The sequence below is a fragment of the Neolamprologus multifasciatus genome, chromosome 6 (assembly GCF_963576455.1).
Source record: "Neolamprologus multifasciatus chromosome 6, fNeoMul1.2, whole genome shotgun sequence".
NCBI lineage: Eukaryota > Metazoa > Chordata > Actinopteri > Cichliformes > Cichlidae > Neolamprologus > Neolamprologus multifasciatus.
The window spans coordinates 15,543,479-15,561,406 of NC_140444.1; the positions used below are offsets into that span (position 1 = coordinate 15,543,479).

General features: G+C 37.7%; 1 protein-coding gene and 1 long non-coding RNA gene across 5 annotated transcripts in view; both read right to left on the reverse strand.

Annotated features, from left to right (window-relative positions):
• stx8 (syntaxin 8) overlaps positions 1–17,928 on the reverse strand; it is a 65,237-nt gene that overhangs the window by 33,550 nt on the left and 13,759 nt on the right. For all 4 annotated transcript variants that reach the window (XR_014874491.1, XM_085162227.1, XM_085162228.1 and 1 more), the window contains exon 7: positions 228–329. Coding sequence is in view for 3 of the 4 variants with exons in the window: in XM_085162227.1 (XP_085018353.1) it covers positions 228–329 (102 nt within the window). In the remaining variant the exon portion in view is untranslated. The remainder of the gene's footprint in view (positions 1–227; positions 330–17,928) is intronic.
• On the reverse strand, positions 4,943–10,153 carry LOC146516691 (uncharacterized). Its single transcript, XR_014874493.1, has 2 exons — positions 6,278–10,153; positions 4,943–6,240 (listed from the first exon to the last, which is right to left on the reverse strand). It is a non-coding gene; the product is annotated as an uncharacterized LOC146516691 (long non-coding RNA).

The following is a 17,928-nucleotide window of genomic DNA, read 5'->3' on the forward strand; positions in this document are numbered from 1 at the left end:
CACTTTTTGTGCATAGGTGCCACAAAAGCAATTATCTTTCTTTATAACAGCTAAATGCATGGGAAAAAACCTGCAACAGATATTTTATGGCAAGTATTTATGCTATTAAAGATTGTATTATAATATTTAATTAAATGAACAGATCTATGTGGTCTTCTGTGCTCCATGGCATAAAAGACAAAAACATGACAAAGTGCTTTGCATGCGAAGGAAACAGGAATGCTCACCGCAAGAGGCCGACTTCGTCTCCACCAGCTTCACCCTTCGTGTTTCATTACGAATCCTGTTATCTGTCGTGTCCACAAGATGTGTAAGGTCGTCAATAATTTCTAAGAGACAAAAAAAGACAAAAAACGGGAATAAAGTCAGTCAAGCTAATTGCTCAGGTCAGGTCATGTGCACTAGTAGATTTAGATTTTATTTTGAATTAGTCAAGTCACTGACACACAGACAACATAATACATTATAGAGAAATATACATGAAAAGTAAAAAGAAGAAAAAAAAACAAATACAGGTTTTGCAAAAACTGTCTATCTGCTATTTTGAGTAATTTTCTTTACAATTTGGTAAAAAAAAAAAAAAAATAGCATCTTACAGAGCGAGATTGTCTAAGAAGTAAAGAGAGCCAGAGGTTCGCTAATCTGCAAAGAACTGCATCGACAAATTATGGAACAATATCTGCATAACGCTTCATCTTTCGCGACCAAAAAAGCTGATCTAAGGTTAAAGCTCTAACATGCAAAGAAGAAGCCACATGTGAACATTGTCTTCTTCTGTGGACCAAAGGTCACTTAAAATCGACTAGTCAGAAGAATTGAAATTTGAAAACATGGACACTGCCTCCTCTGGACTAAAGAAGAGAGGAACCGTTCAGCCTGTTATGAGTGCTCATTTAAAAAGCCTGCATCTCTGATGGCGTAGCTCCATAGTAGAAAAGTCCGGTTACTGAATTGGCCTGCCTCCAATCCAGAGCTTCCATCAACTGAAAACAGTAGGCTCATAATAAAATAAAAAGTATGGACGACAAAGAACTGTTTAATTGCACAGAACTACAATTAAAATCTTATATATCAGACAAGAATGGGACAACATCACTTTCTCCAAAAGTGCAACAGTTCTCAACTAAAACTGGAGATGCTACGCAGTGGTAAACATGGTCCTGTCCCAACGTTTTTATGATGTGTTGCTGGCATCAAATTTAAGATGAGCTATTTTTTTTAAATTAAAAGTGAACATTTGTTTTGGTTTAAACACCTCATGTGTTTTCTATTGTGAATAAAATATGAGTGAATGAGATTTGCAAATCACGGCATTTCTATTTTTATTTACAATTTACACAGCATCCCAACTTTTTGGGGATTTGGAATTGCCCCCCCAAAGGTAACCATCTATATAAAAATGACTCTCAATGATGGAGAGACAAGTTCTGCATTACATGACACCTGACCGGCAAACAAAAAGACAGAAACTGCCAACAGACATAAGTTGTGGCAGAGGAAGTAGGTCATATGAAAGCACTCCTTGCCCTGTTTCACTCCTTCCTGGATTTAATCAGATCCTTATTTCTCATGAGTTCTGAAGACGTAAGCTGAGGCTTCTGGGACTATGCCTTAGGATCCAAAGAAAGAGAGCGTGTTCCTTTTGTGTGTGTGTGTTTGGCGCTGTGGCTAAGGTCTTTCAGTAGGAGTTCCTGACTTGAAGGTCGTCCAGATGGAAGCCTGTGTGATTTGTTAGAGCAAGCCACCGTGTTGACATGTCATCTCCAGAGATCTGATGCAGCAACAAAAACAGGCGGCTAAAAAACCATCATAAAGAGATGGTACAAACCGGACCCACGAAAACAACATGAATGGCTGAAAACGGCGAGTGAAATATATGTTAAGGAGCAACTGACTCACATGACAAGACTATGAGGAACAATGTAGAGTGAAATTTAAGAAATGGATAATGTTATTGTGTCAGTGACAGGATGAAATATTGATGTCAAAGGAACAAACTTTAGAGATAAAGCAATCTATAATGTTCATGCAATGATGTAGTTTCTTTCTGATGGTTTGTTGTATTTCTCTTTTTTCTTTTGTGTATATGTGAAATGGGAACGGACGGCTGCTGAAAGATTTCCAAATTAAAAAGTAATAATGCTGAAAGATGGCATTGATTTAGTCCATTGTATACTTATTCACTCAGACAACTACAAACTAAACAGGAATGGGAAGCTAAACTCATCTACAAACTAGTGCCAAGTTTACAGGCAGTGTTCTTCAGAAGGGGAGCAACAATGTATTGCTACGGTATGGCAAAGTAGAACTCAGTTGATATGATCCAAGCTTCTTCTGTTCTCCAAAAACTGGGCAACATGACCAAATTCCCACCAATGAGGGCTCAGGGCTGTCTGCAGCATTTATCTTTGTGAGCTCAAATGTCTTCAACTCAAATGAAACTGCCTTGTTTCCCCAGCTAGAGTGATCGCCATTTGACAAGACAGTTTGCCTTTTGGCTGATACCAAATAATTAAGTTGCAAAAATAATTAGAGGAAGGAAAGAAAAGCAAGTAAGTTTGAAGGGCCAGAATGTTAAGGGGCAAGGACAAGCAGATGGGAGACGTGAGATTGCCGTATGTACAGTGTCCCTCGAGACTTCCACATCACCATCTAAGCATCAGGCAACAATTTAGAAGGAAGAAATATTTCCTTTACAGGCAGAGAAGGGGTGTAGACACTGAACCATTCGTGCTGCATGCCACTCCAACTAGTCATGGATGTTTTCAGTCGCTGGTGCCAAGTTTCTTAATTCAGTTCTGGCCCAGCAATGACATCCCATTTCATTGATGAATTTCCATCCATTCTAGGACATGATTTTTAACTATAGTTGCAATGAAACGCTCAATTAACGTTTGCACTAAGAATGGCTGCACTACAATATACTGCCTTTTCACATGCGTAGTCCTTCAGTTCACCCTATTATCAAATCAGGTTTCTAACACCATAATTCTCAGTTTCCCATTGTAACTTATCTGAGTGACAGGTGCTGGCTTAGATTAGCTATACCACAAAGAAGCCCCTGTTTCAGGCAGAGTTTATTTATTTAAAGTGCTATCACACTGAATAAACCTCTAAAACCACAGCGTGGAAAAGCATGGCATGTGTGTACACAAATTTCTCCTGTTTGTAATTTTTTAGGATGCATTGCTATACGCTTATTTCACCTCAATTATGCAAAAGACAAGCGCTCTTATTGAACACATACTTTGTTTTTAAATATTTGTAGCTGAATTAGAATGGGATTTCTGATTTGTTTGTTTTTTTGTCTTATTTTTAAAGTAATCTTTAAAGACACTGCAGTATATTGAGAACATACTTTAGTTTCCTCGTATAGAAATATATACAGCGGGGCCTCTATAATCCACTACAATGGTTTTTAAATGAAACAACCAAGAAAAGATTGAACTAGAGACATTCAGATTTAATTCAGTGTCTCTAACCAAAGTACTGAATTAACTGTTTAGAAATTAATTACAGACATGTTTATACATAGTTTCTCATTTTCAGAGGCTCAAAAGCAATGAAAAACAGTGACCGAGTTGCAGTGAGGTTAAGCCTGCTCTCTTGTCATTTCATGAACAAATAAGCAGATGAAAGATATGTACTTGCATCCAGTAACTGTTCACTGAAGCTTTCAATAGGAGGTCAAAAGAGATGTCTATGCAAGCAAGAGAGGTCATCTTTAGGTTGAAAACCAAAAATGAACGTATCAGAGAGATGGCGAGAGCTTTAGGTTAGCCAACATGGGACATTCTTCAAAAGAACGAATGCATTGACCAGCTCAGCAACATCAAAAGGCCTGAAAGACCACTGAAGTCTAAAGTGGATGATGACAGAATTATTTCCATTGTTAAGAAAAACAACCTTATAACTTTCAAGAACACTCTTAAGGAGCCACTGTATCACTCTCAAAGTCTACAACGAAGACTTTAACAATGAATGTAAAAACAGAGGTTTTACAACAAGGTGTAAATCACTGGTTAATTTCATTAAAAACAAAGTCCAGATAAGGCTTTCCTAGAAAACATCTAAAAGAACCATGCCCAGTTCCAGAAAGTTCTTTGTACAAATTAACCTCCTAAGACATTAACTCTCTCATGGCATGCATTCTTAATTTCTCTTTGCTATTTGGGCTGATTGGGACCTGATAAATTTAAAAACAAAGAATTACGTTTTTGTTTGTTTTTCTTATCTGATTTTTGTTTCTGAGAAAAATTGGATGCACATATGAGGACATTCATTTTAAATTTCGATAGAACAGTGGCAGTATAACATCCTCGTAAGTGGATATCAGGCACTTGCGGAGCAATATTTAGTATTTTGGTCTAGACAACCCAAAATGTGATGTCCACATATGCGGACGCCATGTCTTAGGAGGTTAAAACCTGGGTTAACTGGTACTAAATGGTGCAAAGAGAAAAGTACAGAAAGGCAAAGGAACAGCTCACAATTTGAGGCATCATCTGTCAAACATAATCATCATCTGTCAAAGGCAATGCTATGGCATGGCCATGTATGGCTGCTGGTGAACATGGCTACTAGTGTTTATTGATGATGTGACTGCTGACAGAGCTAGCAGGATGAATTGTGAAGTGTACAGGGCTATACTCTGCTCAGATTCAGACAAAGTTTTCAAAACTGATCAGACAGTGCTTCACAATACAAATGCACGATGGCTCAAACCACACTGCAGAACCAATTCAAGAGTTTCTAAAGGCAAAGAAAACAGACATTCGTCAATGGCTGTGTCGACATTTGGAAGAGCATCTTCCCGATCTTTAGGAAGGAAACAGTTTCTAGACTAGACAGGTACTGACTGACTGCAAAGTAAAAAAGTGTGGGACTATGTATAAAAATGGCTGTGATTCCTAAAACAGATAATCCAATGCATTTGTTAAACAAACCTCTTGAATTAAATCTCTAAGTCTGCACTACAATCACTTGATTGTGTTAAAATCCACTGTGGATCCACCGTGTGGCTAAATTACAAAAAATGTTACGGTCCCAAAACTTATGAACCCATTTGTATTTTATCTCCTATTTGCACAAAAAACCCATTTGCAACGTCTCCTTGGCTCCAGGAACGTGCTGCCATTTCATTTTTTGTAATATTTCCAAAGCAAACATAAACAAAAACTAGTGAACAGTTACTTTCATAACAAGAGGTTTTAAGTAGCAGCCAGTTTTACAGCTCATACAGAACCAGGCAATCCATGTGTGTTTCCTTGGAACAATTTTCCTTTAGAAAACAGTCAAAATAACTTTAAATCAGGTGAGGTTTTTAACTTTATGGACCAAGTCCCAGAAATTTTTGGTTACACCTGCTATAATACAGAGCTCTGTACCACAAAATCTAACTGTTTGTAAACAGGTTAGGGTAGGTTTTCCCAATCTGAGATATTTTTTGTTGTTGTCGTTTCCTTGTTTTGTGAGTTAAAGTGAAATGTGTACTATATCAGCCTGTCCTGACATCCTTCTTGCTCATGACAGTGATCAAAATACTTCAGCTCAGCGTTACTGAGTAAGCAGCTTTGTTGCTAGATTTTACCACTTGTCATGACTCTTTAGCAGATTTCTTTCCCCCCAAACACAGCAAAATAGCTGTTTGCAGTAACCTATTGCACTGCTCTCTCTCTCTCTCTGCTGTGTTCATTGGGTGAGAAAAGTAGCAAGGCTTCAGAGTTACAGAGAACAGCGGTGCAAAGTGTGAGGAAAAAAAACCCCAGAAGTTTATCGCTGACACACATCACGTTTTTCACACTTACATAAAGGGCATAAACCTGGCACTATTTAAAAGCAGAATGGGACCCCTGAAACAGACACACGTACACCAATTGGAGACAGATGTTGCTTTCACATGATGTCACTTTATTCTGCTTTTTCCTGAGTTATCTCAACACCACTTCAAGTGCGTTCTAGAGCTTGAATCTTTAAAATAAAAACAACAACAAAAAAACAAAACAAAATCATCTTATGGCCACATTGCCATTTGGGGTCAGTTTCAGGTCTGTTTCCTCCATCTTTTCTGTCAGGATCATCTGGCACGATGGACAGATGGATGTAAATTACCAGTTACTAGGACTGGTAGCTCATCATCATCATCCAGTCAGAGGTATCTTATGTAGCCCAAACCCTCTAAGCTGCTGTCTCAACTAGCAATCGAATGTTATTTATATAACATTTATATATTTAGTTTTACTATTTGAAAACTAAATATATAAAGAAAACTACTAACACAGAGAAAACTACTAACACATCTGTAGAGTATTTTTTCAAGCACAACCATACAATGCCTCTTCTGGCTGAGTTTCCAGGAGAAGCCTCCTTGAGATTAGATGAGCAGCCTTCCTCCTCTAATATCTTTGGAAGGATGTTAAAGATTGAGTTTTGAACTTTAAAGCATTATATTGCAGTGAAAATGATCGTTAGCAGACATTTACACCACTATAAAGCCGTGATCTTAATAATAACACAAGAGGGTTTGCCAAAACTCCCTGATCTGCACAGATTCTCATATGAGCTGTATTCCCTTGCAGGAGAACGCCTTCTCCCATTAGCCCAGTTATTTAATTAAAACTCAGTGTGTTGAGAACCAATCTCGCTGAGTAATTAGTGCACTGTCTGATTCAACTTAAGAAGCAACAATCCAGATCCAATGTTAATAAGGAACTGGAAAGTTGTGTTACAGTTCTTTATCCAGACCAATAAAGGCACAATAGCAACAAAGAGAACAAGCAAAATATTACGCGAAAGCATGGACATCCCACAGTTTTAAAGATTGATTTTAATAGACATATAACAGGCATTTCTATATGTATGTTCCTGTATTGACAGTGAGAGAGAACCTAGATCTAGAACAATGCAGTGTTATTGTTAGTGTATGCATGTATTCATTTTAAAGCAAATCAGACAAAAAAGATGATGAAGTGCGGGGATTAATCAAAATTTTAACAATTTCACTTCCACATCACAGATCTATATCTGCCCCAAGGATCTGTAATGCTGACTCAAGCTCAAAGCTTTGGTTTTTTGTGTGTGTGCAGTGGAGGCACTTGGATAAACAGTTACACCCCATGGTGGCTCCAGAATGTGCTGTATTAACTTTGTGTTATTTTAGGACTCATTCCAGGAGAGGGCATACCACACAGAGAAAATGCTTGTTTCCTGTGACCAATTTAAACACAATCTAAGTCAGTGGGTCTAATTTTGTTGTGCTTATTCAGGAGATGATTTCTCCTGAGGATACAGAGAAAGGGGAAAGAGAAGAGAAAGGGTTTTTTAAGTCACCCCTTCTGTGGTATCTCTTGTTGCAGTGCAGGAAGGCCTGGCTACAACTGTTACCAATTGGCCCTGGTGTGACTGACTGTGTTTGAGGGTACTGCTCTATTGCCAACTAAAACACACACATACATACACATCTCTGGGTGTAACTGGAACTTCACTTGGCACACGTAAAGGCACTCAGCATGATGATACTACTCATAGCAATTATGGTATTTACAAGAAGTTGCACAGTCTTGGAAAAGTTTCTTTCAACTTCTTTCTTTTTCGGCCCTTGACTGCTTTTTGTACACAAACCCTGAGGGTCTATGATGAGTGAGGAATGTAGCGTTTTATCTGTTTTTAACATAAGCACAAAACTCAACAATCAATTTAATGCTGAAACTAAAGACAAAAACAATAAAGACAAAATTGGATATGCACAATCAGGCTACAAAAGGTGAGCCTCTCTCTATTCCTGGGATTCCTATCACTGTTTAAATATTCACAATGGTGATTGATAATTTATAACTTAATTTGCCAACATCAACAGTTCTGCAAAAGTCTTTTTTTTAAATCGTGGGGCTAACCAAACATAATAAGATTCATTAGACATCAGAGAATCTTAAATAGCATTTTTTTTAACTACAGTGGAAATATGATACACAAATCTTCCCTCTTAGGCAAACCAGATGGAAAATGAGTTAAAGATGTAACGCTGTAGAAAACAATGTATCCTACAAGAAATGTCTTGTACATGTAGACAAGCGTCTACATGTACATGTAGACAAGAAATTGAATAAGGAAGACCATCAGACAGATGTACACATGGACTCCAAGCTACACAATTATTTAAGTTTTACATGGGTAATGGCATAAAGTGTATTTTTTAAGTAAAGCTAATTTAGTGTCTTCCCAGAATTGACCAATTTTTGTGTATTTCTGACCAAATATGCATGTGTGCTGATGGGGTTTGTAATAGTATCAACATACGCACAATTTACACTCCCAACATCTGGCCTTCTGAAGTACTGATCCACATGCGAACAGATTAGTCTCACTTCTGGGCATCATTGTTTCTGGCTCCAACAAATCTCTGAGTTGTTTCAAAAGCACTGACAGACGCCTCCACTCAACACATTGAGGTGGGGGGTAAGATACCATTTTATTGCATCATTACATTTTCTCCCACCAGTGATGATGGATGTCTTGCTTTTGCAACTCATGCATTGTACACACTTGCCAGTGATCGAATTATAGAAATGTTTATACATATTGTGGGACAACCTTTGCTTTCAATGAAAACTTTGCATTGGCACTTTTGTTGTCAGCTTTGGAATGAATTTAACTTTACTATGCTACCAGGAGAAGACGTAGCCTAACGATCGCTGAAAGAGGCCCTCCACTACTGCATATTCATTTCAAACAATATTCACGCTGTTACATCAGTGATTTGCAGTTCCTTGAATTTCTGACTGCAAGTCTCTCAACAAGGGAGCATAAAATATTGACAAGGCTCAAGTGATAAGTCAAATATCATCTTATTATTCTGCAAACTTCAAACTAGCAAAACATGGGTCCTGGCATTCATCAGAATGATACTTTACCTAATACCACCCATCTGAACATTCCTCCAGACCAAGCCCAGGCTCGAAGGAGAGCTAGACAGTATTAAACAGGTGGCTGTACAAATGATAAACCTGAAATGTTCATCTTATACGTTTTATTTTATGCAGTCTGGATGTTTGTACTGAACTGATAAATTACATAAACTGGCATAAAGTGATGCAAATATACCAATATGCTGGAAAAGCACTGATCAACAACATGTAATACTATTAAATACATGCTTTCACATTTCGTGCTTTAATCCTAAACATTTGTGTGCCAACCTGAAACCGAAACCGGCTGTGTGTCCACAGACAGTTTCACCTCTCTAACCCTGTTACGTTTACCAAAAGATCAATCACCGCACATGACGGACACCAAAAAGAACAACCAGCTGATGAATGACTTACTCAAAATTAGGAAGAAAAAATAAAGACTTCAAAGAACAGCACAGAAATTCAAAAACCTTCCCATTAGTTCAGTTTTAGCTGATACTAACCATTGGGTTTATATTTGTTAGACACTAAATACAAAGGTGAAGGTTTTCAATTTTTCTATTAGATTAGATTAGATAATCTATTAGCCATTCTGCACCTGCATATGCATGTGGATACAGTAAATTTCACAGGACATGTTTCTTAAGAAGTATAAACCAACAGCCCTGGACTCATATATGGGAAAAAAAGCACCAAAGAAACATCTGTTATGCTGCTGTCTCAAGCATGTTACGTAAATTAAACTGGCAACCTTACCACAGTTCTTTCAGCCTCAAATTATACTTGTATATACACTCACCAAGCAGTTTATTAGAAACACCATACTTAAACACCGTGCTCACAGTGTTCAAGTATGTTAATGCTCTGTGCCATGGAATCCACTAGACAATTCGAAATACAATATGAAGGCATTATACAGTCCCAATCAAAAGTTTTAGACCACTTGCAAAATGGAAAAAAATCATATTTTGTATGGTCAGATCTTAAAAAGGTTCCAAGAAGAGCTTCAACATGCAACAAGAAGAAATGGAAGTGTGACAAAACATTTTTTAAGCATGAAAATAACACTTAAACTTTAAATTCTAACCAACTGCAGCCCCAAAACAAAAACTTCAAAAACAAAAAATGTCTTCAAAGGCCTCGTCTCCATGATAGAAATTTGATTTTTTTTTTCCATTTTTCAAGTAGTCTTAAACTTTTGATCGGGACTATATATATATATATATATATATATATATATATATATATATATATATATATATATATATATATATATATGCAATTATAAACTAGCTCTGGTGCACACACTGTACTAGAGCCGGACTGATATTAGTTGTTTCCAAATATATTGCTATCTGCATTTAATTTTAATTAAAAAGTAAAGAAGGGGAGAAACACCATTTAACCATGGTTAGGAGTCTTCGTGTTACACAGTGCCAATTCTCTGTTGGCAAGTTTGAAATGCCACAAACAAATTTGAGCAAAGTTGGGCAGAGAGCAAACAGGTAAACCATGACGTGTGACAATAAAATTATATTACTTTTAAACTCCAGTGTCATTATCTCAGCAAGGACTTAAAGACACATAACAAATGTTATGGAAATCTTTTTATCTTTCCGAACAAAAAAACAAAACAAAACAAAACCATTTTGCCAATATAGTGGATTTTTAAATCACCAAATATCAGTATCGGTCTTATAAACTGCATATCGATTTTTACTCTACACTGTACCATACTACAACCTTACTATCATCTACCCCACCTCCAACCTCTCCACTCTTCTGTCTCTCATATAGAAAGTGTCACTTCTTGCCAGCTATGTTATGTACCAAAGGTAAGGTGATCAGGAAATACCTTCCATATTTATTTCAATATTTCGGCCGTCCTAGTTGCCTATTCTTGGATGTTCCAAACTTAATCTCGGATTAATTAACAGTCATGATAGCAGAGCTGGTATCATTACAAGCCGCAGCAATGTGACTGTTACCGTTTTCATCTTGTGAGTCTGTGTTTGCATGTGTGCGCGTCACTGGGGAAAAACACATTCACAGTAACACCAACTGCGACAGTGAAACTACGACTAAGGTGGTATTGAAATGCCAGCAGGTTTCAAGGGGATAGAGCAAGATATTTACAGGTGTGAAGATGAAAATAAGAATAAAGTTCAAAGATGGAAGTGCTCCATTACGGAGAACATAAAGTGCTAAAAAATAATTAAATTGAGAACTATAGAAATTAAAAGCATTATCATTAAAAATAAATATAGGAATCTACTTTTTGAGATACACGTAGATGTAACTATTTTAACTTGCTTCAGTATTTCTTTGTATCAATTCCCCTATTTTTTGCTTTTCTCAACTTTCCCGTTCATTTATTAATTCATTTTCAAAATATATATTTATGCAGTCTTTATATATTTATGTTTTTTCCCTTTGCATTTTTCTCAGTTTATATTCCAAAGCTTATTTATTTCTAAATGTTAATTTTACATTTCCTTCTGCAGCTCTACTTCATTATGTAAATGCAGTGGCCTTTTCTAAGTCTTTCCAGCAGCACAGCATGATTAAAATATAAAGCCTTTGGAAACAGCATGGTTCTTTACTGGAAATGATTAGCACTGTACATATAAACAAACAAACAAAAAAAGTGAACTGACAGTACTGGCTCAAAAGTACCTAAACCTCATCAGCAGAGAAAATGATGTCAGCTTGGATAAGTGGTGACTATAAAACATTTTATGATCTCACATTTTCCAAGATAGTTACGAGCCATCAAAAGAATATAAACATTTATTACAATTAAATAAGATGCTATCCACAGAAAAAACACAAACAAAGCCTCAAAAAAGTGTTGAATTACAAGGAATGAAAAAAGCTTTACAAACAGCTCTTTATCCTGTTAAATTAAACTGTTATGATGGCCAGCCATCACTGAAAAGTGAACAGTGAATATGAATTATAGCTGCCAGTGTATTGCATACAATTATTACACAAGTCATCTGCTCTGACTTTTTAGAATTGATGAAAAAAGGTCTAAAACTCTTAAAGCGCTCTACAAAGACCAACAGCACTGAGAAGAAGTTTGATTACTACCAGGCTTTTCACCATCATCACCCCTCTTATGGCCAGGTGCCACCAAACAATGTGTGTGTGATGAGCATGAGGGTGCCAGCACCATCAGTAGCAGCAGTATAAAGCAGGGACCACCCTGTCACTGGCACGGCACCTCCAAACCAGTCGCGGTTACACTTCATCACTACCATCACACTTCATTTGCAAGGACACCCGGGAGTGGGTGGCATATTAAGAAACAAGGAAATAGCAAAGAATGAAATATCATCAGTTTAATTGAATGAGTTTCATAGGATATAAGAACAGGGAAGTACCTGGATTCTCGAACAGAGATCAGGTTATCTAGTGCACTTTCTTGTTATGGTCAAATTAACATTAAGAAGACTACATTAAAAATGAAATGGTCATGTAAAAGAAAAAGACAATTAATGTAGGATTTCCTTTGACAAAAGCCCATTGAATATTTTTCCTTTTCAGCAATTTTACATGCAAAAAAACACTATGCCTGTGGTAAAGAGTCTATCCAATGTTTCCTATTCCCTATGTTCTCTGTACCCCCCCATCTGTCTCTCTCTCTGTGTCTATGGTGTGTAGGTGGGGTCTCCCTTCACTTGACTCTGCTCATCCCCTGTCCTAGCTCGATTACCTGCCTCCCACCAACTCACCAGTGTGCACTCAAATTACTTAGACTCTGACCGCAGTGGTAAGAAAATGCAAACTGACTTACACTAAAAGTGATTTTAGTGTAAGTCTTCAAGCCAGACCCTGTTTCACACATAATGCACAGGGTTTGTTGTTACTAAACTTTCTCTCTTACACTTCAGGATCATGTCCAGCCTGACTGTGTCTCTGTTGTTCCCTTGCCCATCCACAAACCACCAAAAGCTCTCTCTGCTTGCTGTGGTCTTTCACCACTGCAGCTGCAGTGCCAATTGCCCACCATTCTCTCCACTGCTCCTGGATTTCTGCTCTCTGCCTTCAGCCTGATCCTTTAACCATCAATTACAGAATGTGAACACTTATGTTCAAATCCTGCATTTGCTTCCTGTTATTTGTAACAAGATCGTTTTTTTCAAAATCATATAACTTTTAAAAACTACAAGATTTTATATTTTAGTTGTCAGAATGTTAAAAAACAAAAAAGAAGGCTTGGGAGGAAGTATTATTCCTTTAAAATGAAATTACACTGAAATCACACACATTTTCACTGTTGCTGGAACTAAACCATTTATACATGCATTCTAATAAAACTGGGCATGAGCTTTCTCAATTGCTATTTTTAAGTGATTAGAGGCTTTCCCAATAATGGAACAAATGTGTTTTAATTGAAATAATCTGAGTCAAATAACTCATCATCCCCTGTGGTGAGTGGAGCTTCCCGGCAATACGTTGGCCGGCTGACTGACTGAGGAGTTATGGAGGGACTTTGATCTTCAAGCCAGACCCTGTTTCACACATAATGCACTCTGACGCATAAAGACACATATGCTCTCATGCTCAGACACTGACACAAATACACATGTATAGACATTTTGGTCTATCAGCATCATAGAATCAGACACACAGCTAGAGAAAGACACAAGGTTCTTGTATGTGACATGCTTTCAACAAGCATTTGTGTCTCAAAGGGGAGCAGAATTAATTTACAGTGCTTCTCAGAGGCACCACTGAGCATTACAGAGTTGTATCATACCTAATACAGATGTTTTCCTGCAGAGAAGAGTTTGGGGCCAGTGGGTATTTATCTTCTGGGGATCAGTGGGGCATGGAACATGAAACATCACAGAGGTGTTTTTCAGCCTGGAAAGTTCTCAGAGATGCTGGGATCAAATCCGGACTTTACTTTGGATCTTGGTCTGTACAGCTTTCAAAAAGGTTCCTGAGTTCAAGTCGGCATTTCTGAAGCCTCTCGGAAACCTTTAAATACTAATAGGTGCTTTTTATAGGAATAAGACAAGAAGGTCAAACCGCGTTTTACTTCCAACCAAATTCAATCATATTGACTGCAAATAACTTGCAGCACTTAGAACAGAAACATGATAATCTGAATAAGTTACATTTTCAACTTGTTTGTTTTAGCTGAGCAGGTTTGAACATTTAAACAAATATTTAAACAAACTATGCCAAAAAAAAGGGATGGACAGATATATTACTTATCAGAGACTCAAAACAGAACAATAAAGTTTTTATGAAAACATTTCATTGAGCTTAGTATTATTTGTTTTCCATATGTTTACTCAGCTTTCTCAGCATGGCACAACTATTCCCTCTATGTCATTTATATTTATGAACTTTAAAAAGTGATCCAAAATATTGCGTTGAAACACAGTCATGCCAGGAACATATATTTGAATTTGAAACTGACAGAGTTAGGGACATTTGGCAAGCTAGGCTGACAGAAGAGATGAACTGCTGAAGTTTGTGGTGGATTTAGGGTAACTGCACTCTACTCATGAAAACCAGAATGAAAGTTTGGCCACCAGTGCGGCTGAAATAACTTCCCATTTCAACAGCCTCCCACATAATTGTGGGCAGCTAGGAATGATGGAGGGTACAAAGAAACCGGCACAAAAACATGATGCAACAATACCACATGCTTTGCTGCACTTAAAAACACGGCTAGATGCGCAGACAATTAAACAGTGAGAAAACCACATGTATACACAGTGACACAAACACATTAGGGCAAACATGTGACTGTAGCTGAAAGTAGCTGGACTCTACCCTCATATAAATCAATGACACACACTAACAAATGTGTCATTATCATACTGATCCTATTAAGTATGACAGTGTATTACATGTATATGCTGAAAGCATTTAAGCAGCTGCACCTACAGCTGTCGCATAATTACAGAGTTCCTCCAGATGATGAGTCAAAAGGAGGCGGTGCTGATCACTGAAGGAGAAGAAGAACCCTCCTCAGAGGATTGAAACAAATTAACAAAACCTGTGAGAGATCCTATGACTCCTTCTTCATCTTGCCTAAACGTGGATTGTTCCACCCCCACAACACAAGGACACAAGTTTAAATAATTACACTTTGTAGATGGAATCACACAGTTTTACTGAGTCCTGCAGCTGCTGTGCCGCCATAGCCTCTACTGCCCACTAGTGGATTCATGTGTGGGCTACACAAGTCTACTGCTGAAGAACTAATTACAGTGTTTCTATCATGGCCATGGAGCAAAGAGCAAAAATATAAATAAACAAAACCAAACTATTTTATTCACTTTACTTAAACAATTCACGTAGCCTTGTTTCATTTCAGTACAGTGAAAGTCTTCTATGGCGTTATTTTTGTGCCACTATTCTGAGCGCACGTAAAAATAATTTGAGCGCACGTGAAAAAAGTTTGCAGGTGCAAGTGTTGCATTTTGAGGAGAAATTTATTTTGAGCAAAGAAAAGCTAAATTTGAGTGAACAAAAGTAATTGCTGCGTGCAAAAAATGTATTTCAGTGTTTGCTATTATCCATACACACACACACACAACAGCAGCCCCTCTCGCTCAGTTTTTGCATTTGCGCTCGCTCGCAATGTGTTGCTCGCACTCTCAACATTTCTGGCCGTGCGCACTCAACTCTTTCTGTACACCGTTATATTTGTGCCAATGTTTTGGTCTCCAACTTGCACCTGCAAACTTTTTTTTACATGCGCTCAAATTTTTTTACGTGTGCTCAGAATAGTGGCACAAAAATAACGCCATAGTCTTCACTGCATTTTGCAGTCACTTTTCAATAAATGCAAATAAAACTTAACTGAACATGCCCCCCACAAAGCTGTCCACCTAGGAGAAACATCGGTGTGTGTTGGTCTTCCTTAGTATGGAAAGTGTGTGCCCATTCACACTGCAACATTAAAGTACTGCTTGGCTCAGATGTGTCACAATAGAAGCTTGGAGACAAAACTACAGGCTGGGGTCAAGTCAAGAGTGAAACAGATGAAGCTGATAACAGATCATAAGACTTTTTTAACAGATGATTAAAGACTTGTGGCAATTTATAATGGAACAGTGATGTATCACTCTGAAGGTTAGCTGACAGGCATCACTTAAAGGCCCACTTGAAGCTTGATTCTGCCAAATGCCCCACCAGCGTAATAACAATACGGGGCATGTTATGTCTACCAGTACCTTGCACATATTTTAGTACAAACAAGCAGTGAGATTTCAGAACACTTAATAGTTCACAGTTATGACTATTTTTTACTTCATGTAAAATACTTTATTATTGATGTTCCAAAAGATATTTTGTTTATTTTCAATTTAAAGAAGAGCTATTGTGCTTGTTACTTGCTTGTTTATTTTTTTTCCTCTTATTTTCATTTTAACCATTTCCTCCACTTTAGATTTTTTTTTTTAATTTGCTTGTGATTCTTCATTTGTCCATTTCTTTCTTTGCAATAGCTTTAATAAAATATGTTAACCAACCTCTTAATAAGTAAGCTAAATTAGGCAGTCTTCACTGTAATTCCTCTTCACATCTCAATATTGCACATTCTCATCGTTGCTTTCATCAGTGCTTTCTGTCATACTGTCCTTCCTGGTTCTTTCCTAACCCTCATTTTTAAACCCTTGCTCTTCTTAAATGTCCCCACTCAATCACTGAAGGGATAAAACCGCTTCACCTTACTAGCGGCACAGTACATTTGTAAGATTAGCCCACCATGCTCTCTACCGCACCGTCTGTGACTGCGCCAACTTACATGTGAGGTCTTGCATTAACGTCTAGCTCTCTGACTGGACAGTGGTCTCTTAGCTCTTCATGCAGATATAAATACGACCTATGTGCCAATCACAACTTGACAACATGTGCTGTACATGTGGTCCACACCTTCGGCACAAACAAAATGATCACACACTTAGACAAGGCACTCACACTTTCAAACACACACACAGACTCTGAGGGCAGGCTGCTAAAGAACAGATGTATATATGTGCACTTGCGCACACACGCACACATTAAAACATAAAAATGCCCAGAAGATGAAGGTGCAATGTTCCCCCTGTGCTTAAATGGGAACCACGTGCTGGCTGTGGGTTGAGGCAGACTTAGTAAAGTAAGTCCTTCCACTCATTATGTGGGATGACCCATGCTTCCTTGAGGCTGAGGAAAGCGCAAGGCAGCTTTCTGCTAGTCGGCCCTTTGAATGCAGCCTCCAAACCAGAGTGGTTAGCAATTATATAAACAGAGGAGGAGATTTGTTCCCGTTGTCACTTGCGTTAGCCAAAAGGAACCTGCCAGACCAAGTCGGAGTCCGTCTAAGGTACCATTAAATGGCAGGGAACCCTTTGGTCAGAGCCAAAGGAACTGGCAGCTGTAAATTGCAAAGGTCCCCATCCATGAATACCACCAACAGCTATAAAGGTAATGTGATTGCCCCCAAATAATAAATATAAACATCAGTGCACTGTCAAATTTCATTTTAAATATATACTTCACAGCTCCTCCTTGTTTTGCATAGAACATTTTTAAACTAAGATTACTAATAAATAAGGTTTACTATAAAATAAAATTCAAATGTATATTAATACTGTAGACAGTAACACCAAGAGGTAAAGTAAGAATAGCTGAATAAAGCATTATTTAAGGTGTTTATGTGGTACACAAATAGATTTTGAAAAGCACGACTCCCTCCCATGGCAATCTTCTAATTCAATTAAGTTCTTCTAATTCAAAAAGGCAGCAATGGGTTGAGGCTGTATCCGTCATCATTCTGAGCTGAATGAGTGAATTAATGTCTGGACAGTTGTGTGTCATACTGGGAGTGTGGGAAAAGAAAAAAAAGCTCCAATAAGTCTCATAAAAATTAGCAATTGCTGTATATTATATTATCTATCTATCTATCTATCTATCTATCTCTCTCTCTCTCTCTCTCTCTCTCTCTATCATGAGTCATGATGACTCATGAGTCATGGCTTAGTCTAAAAGCCGTTATTTTAAAGGTTAC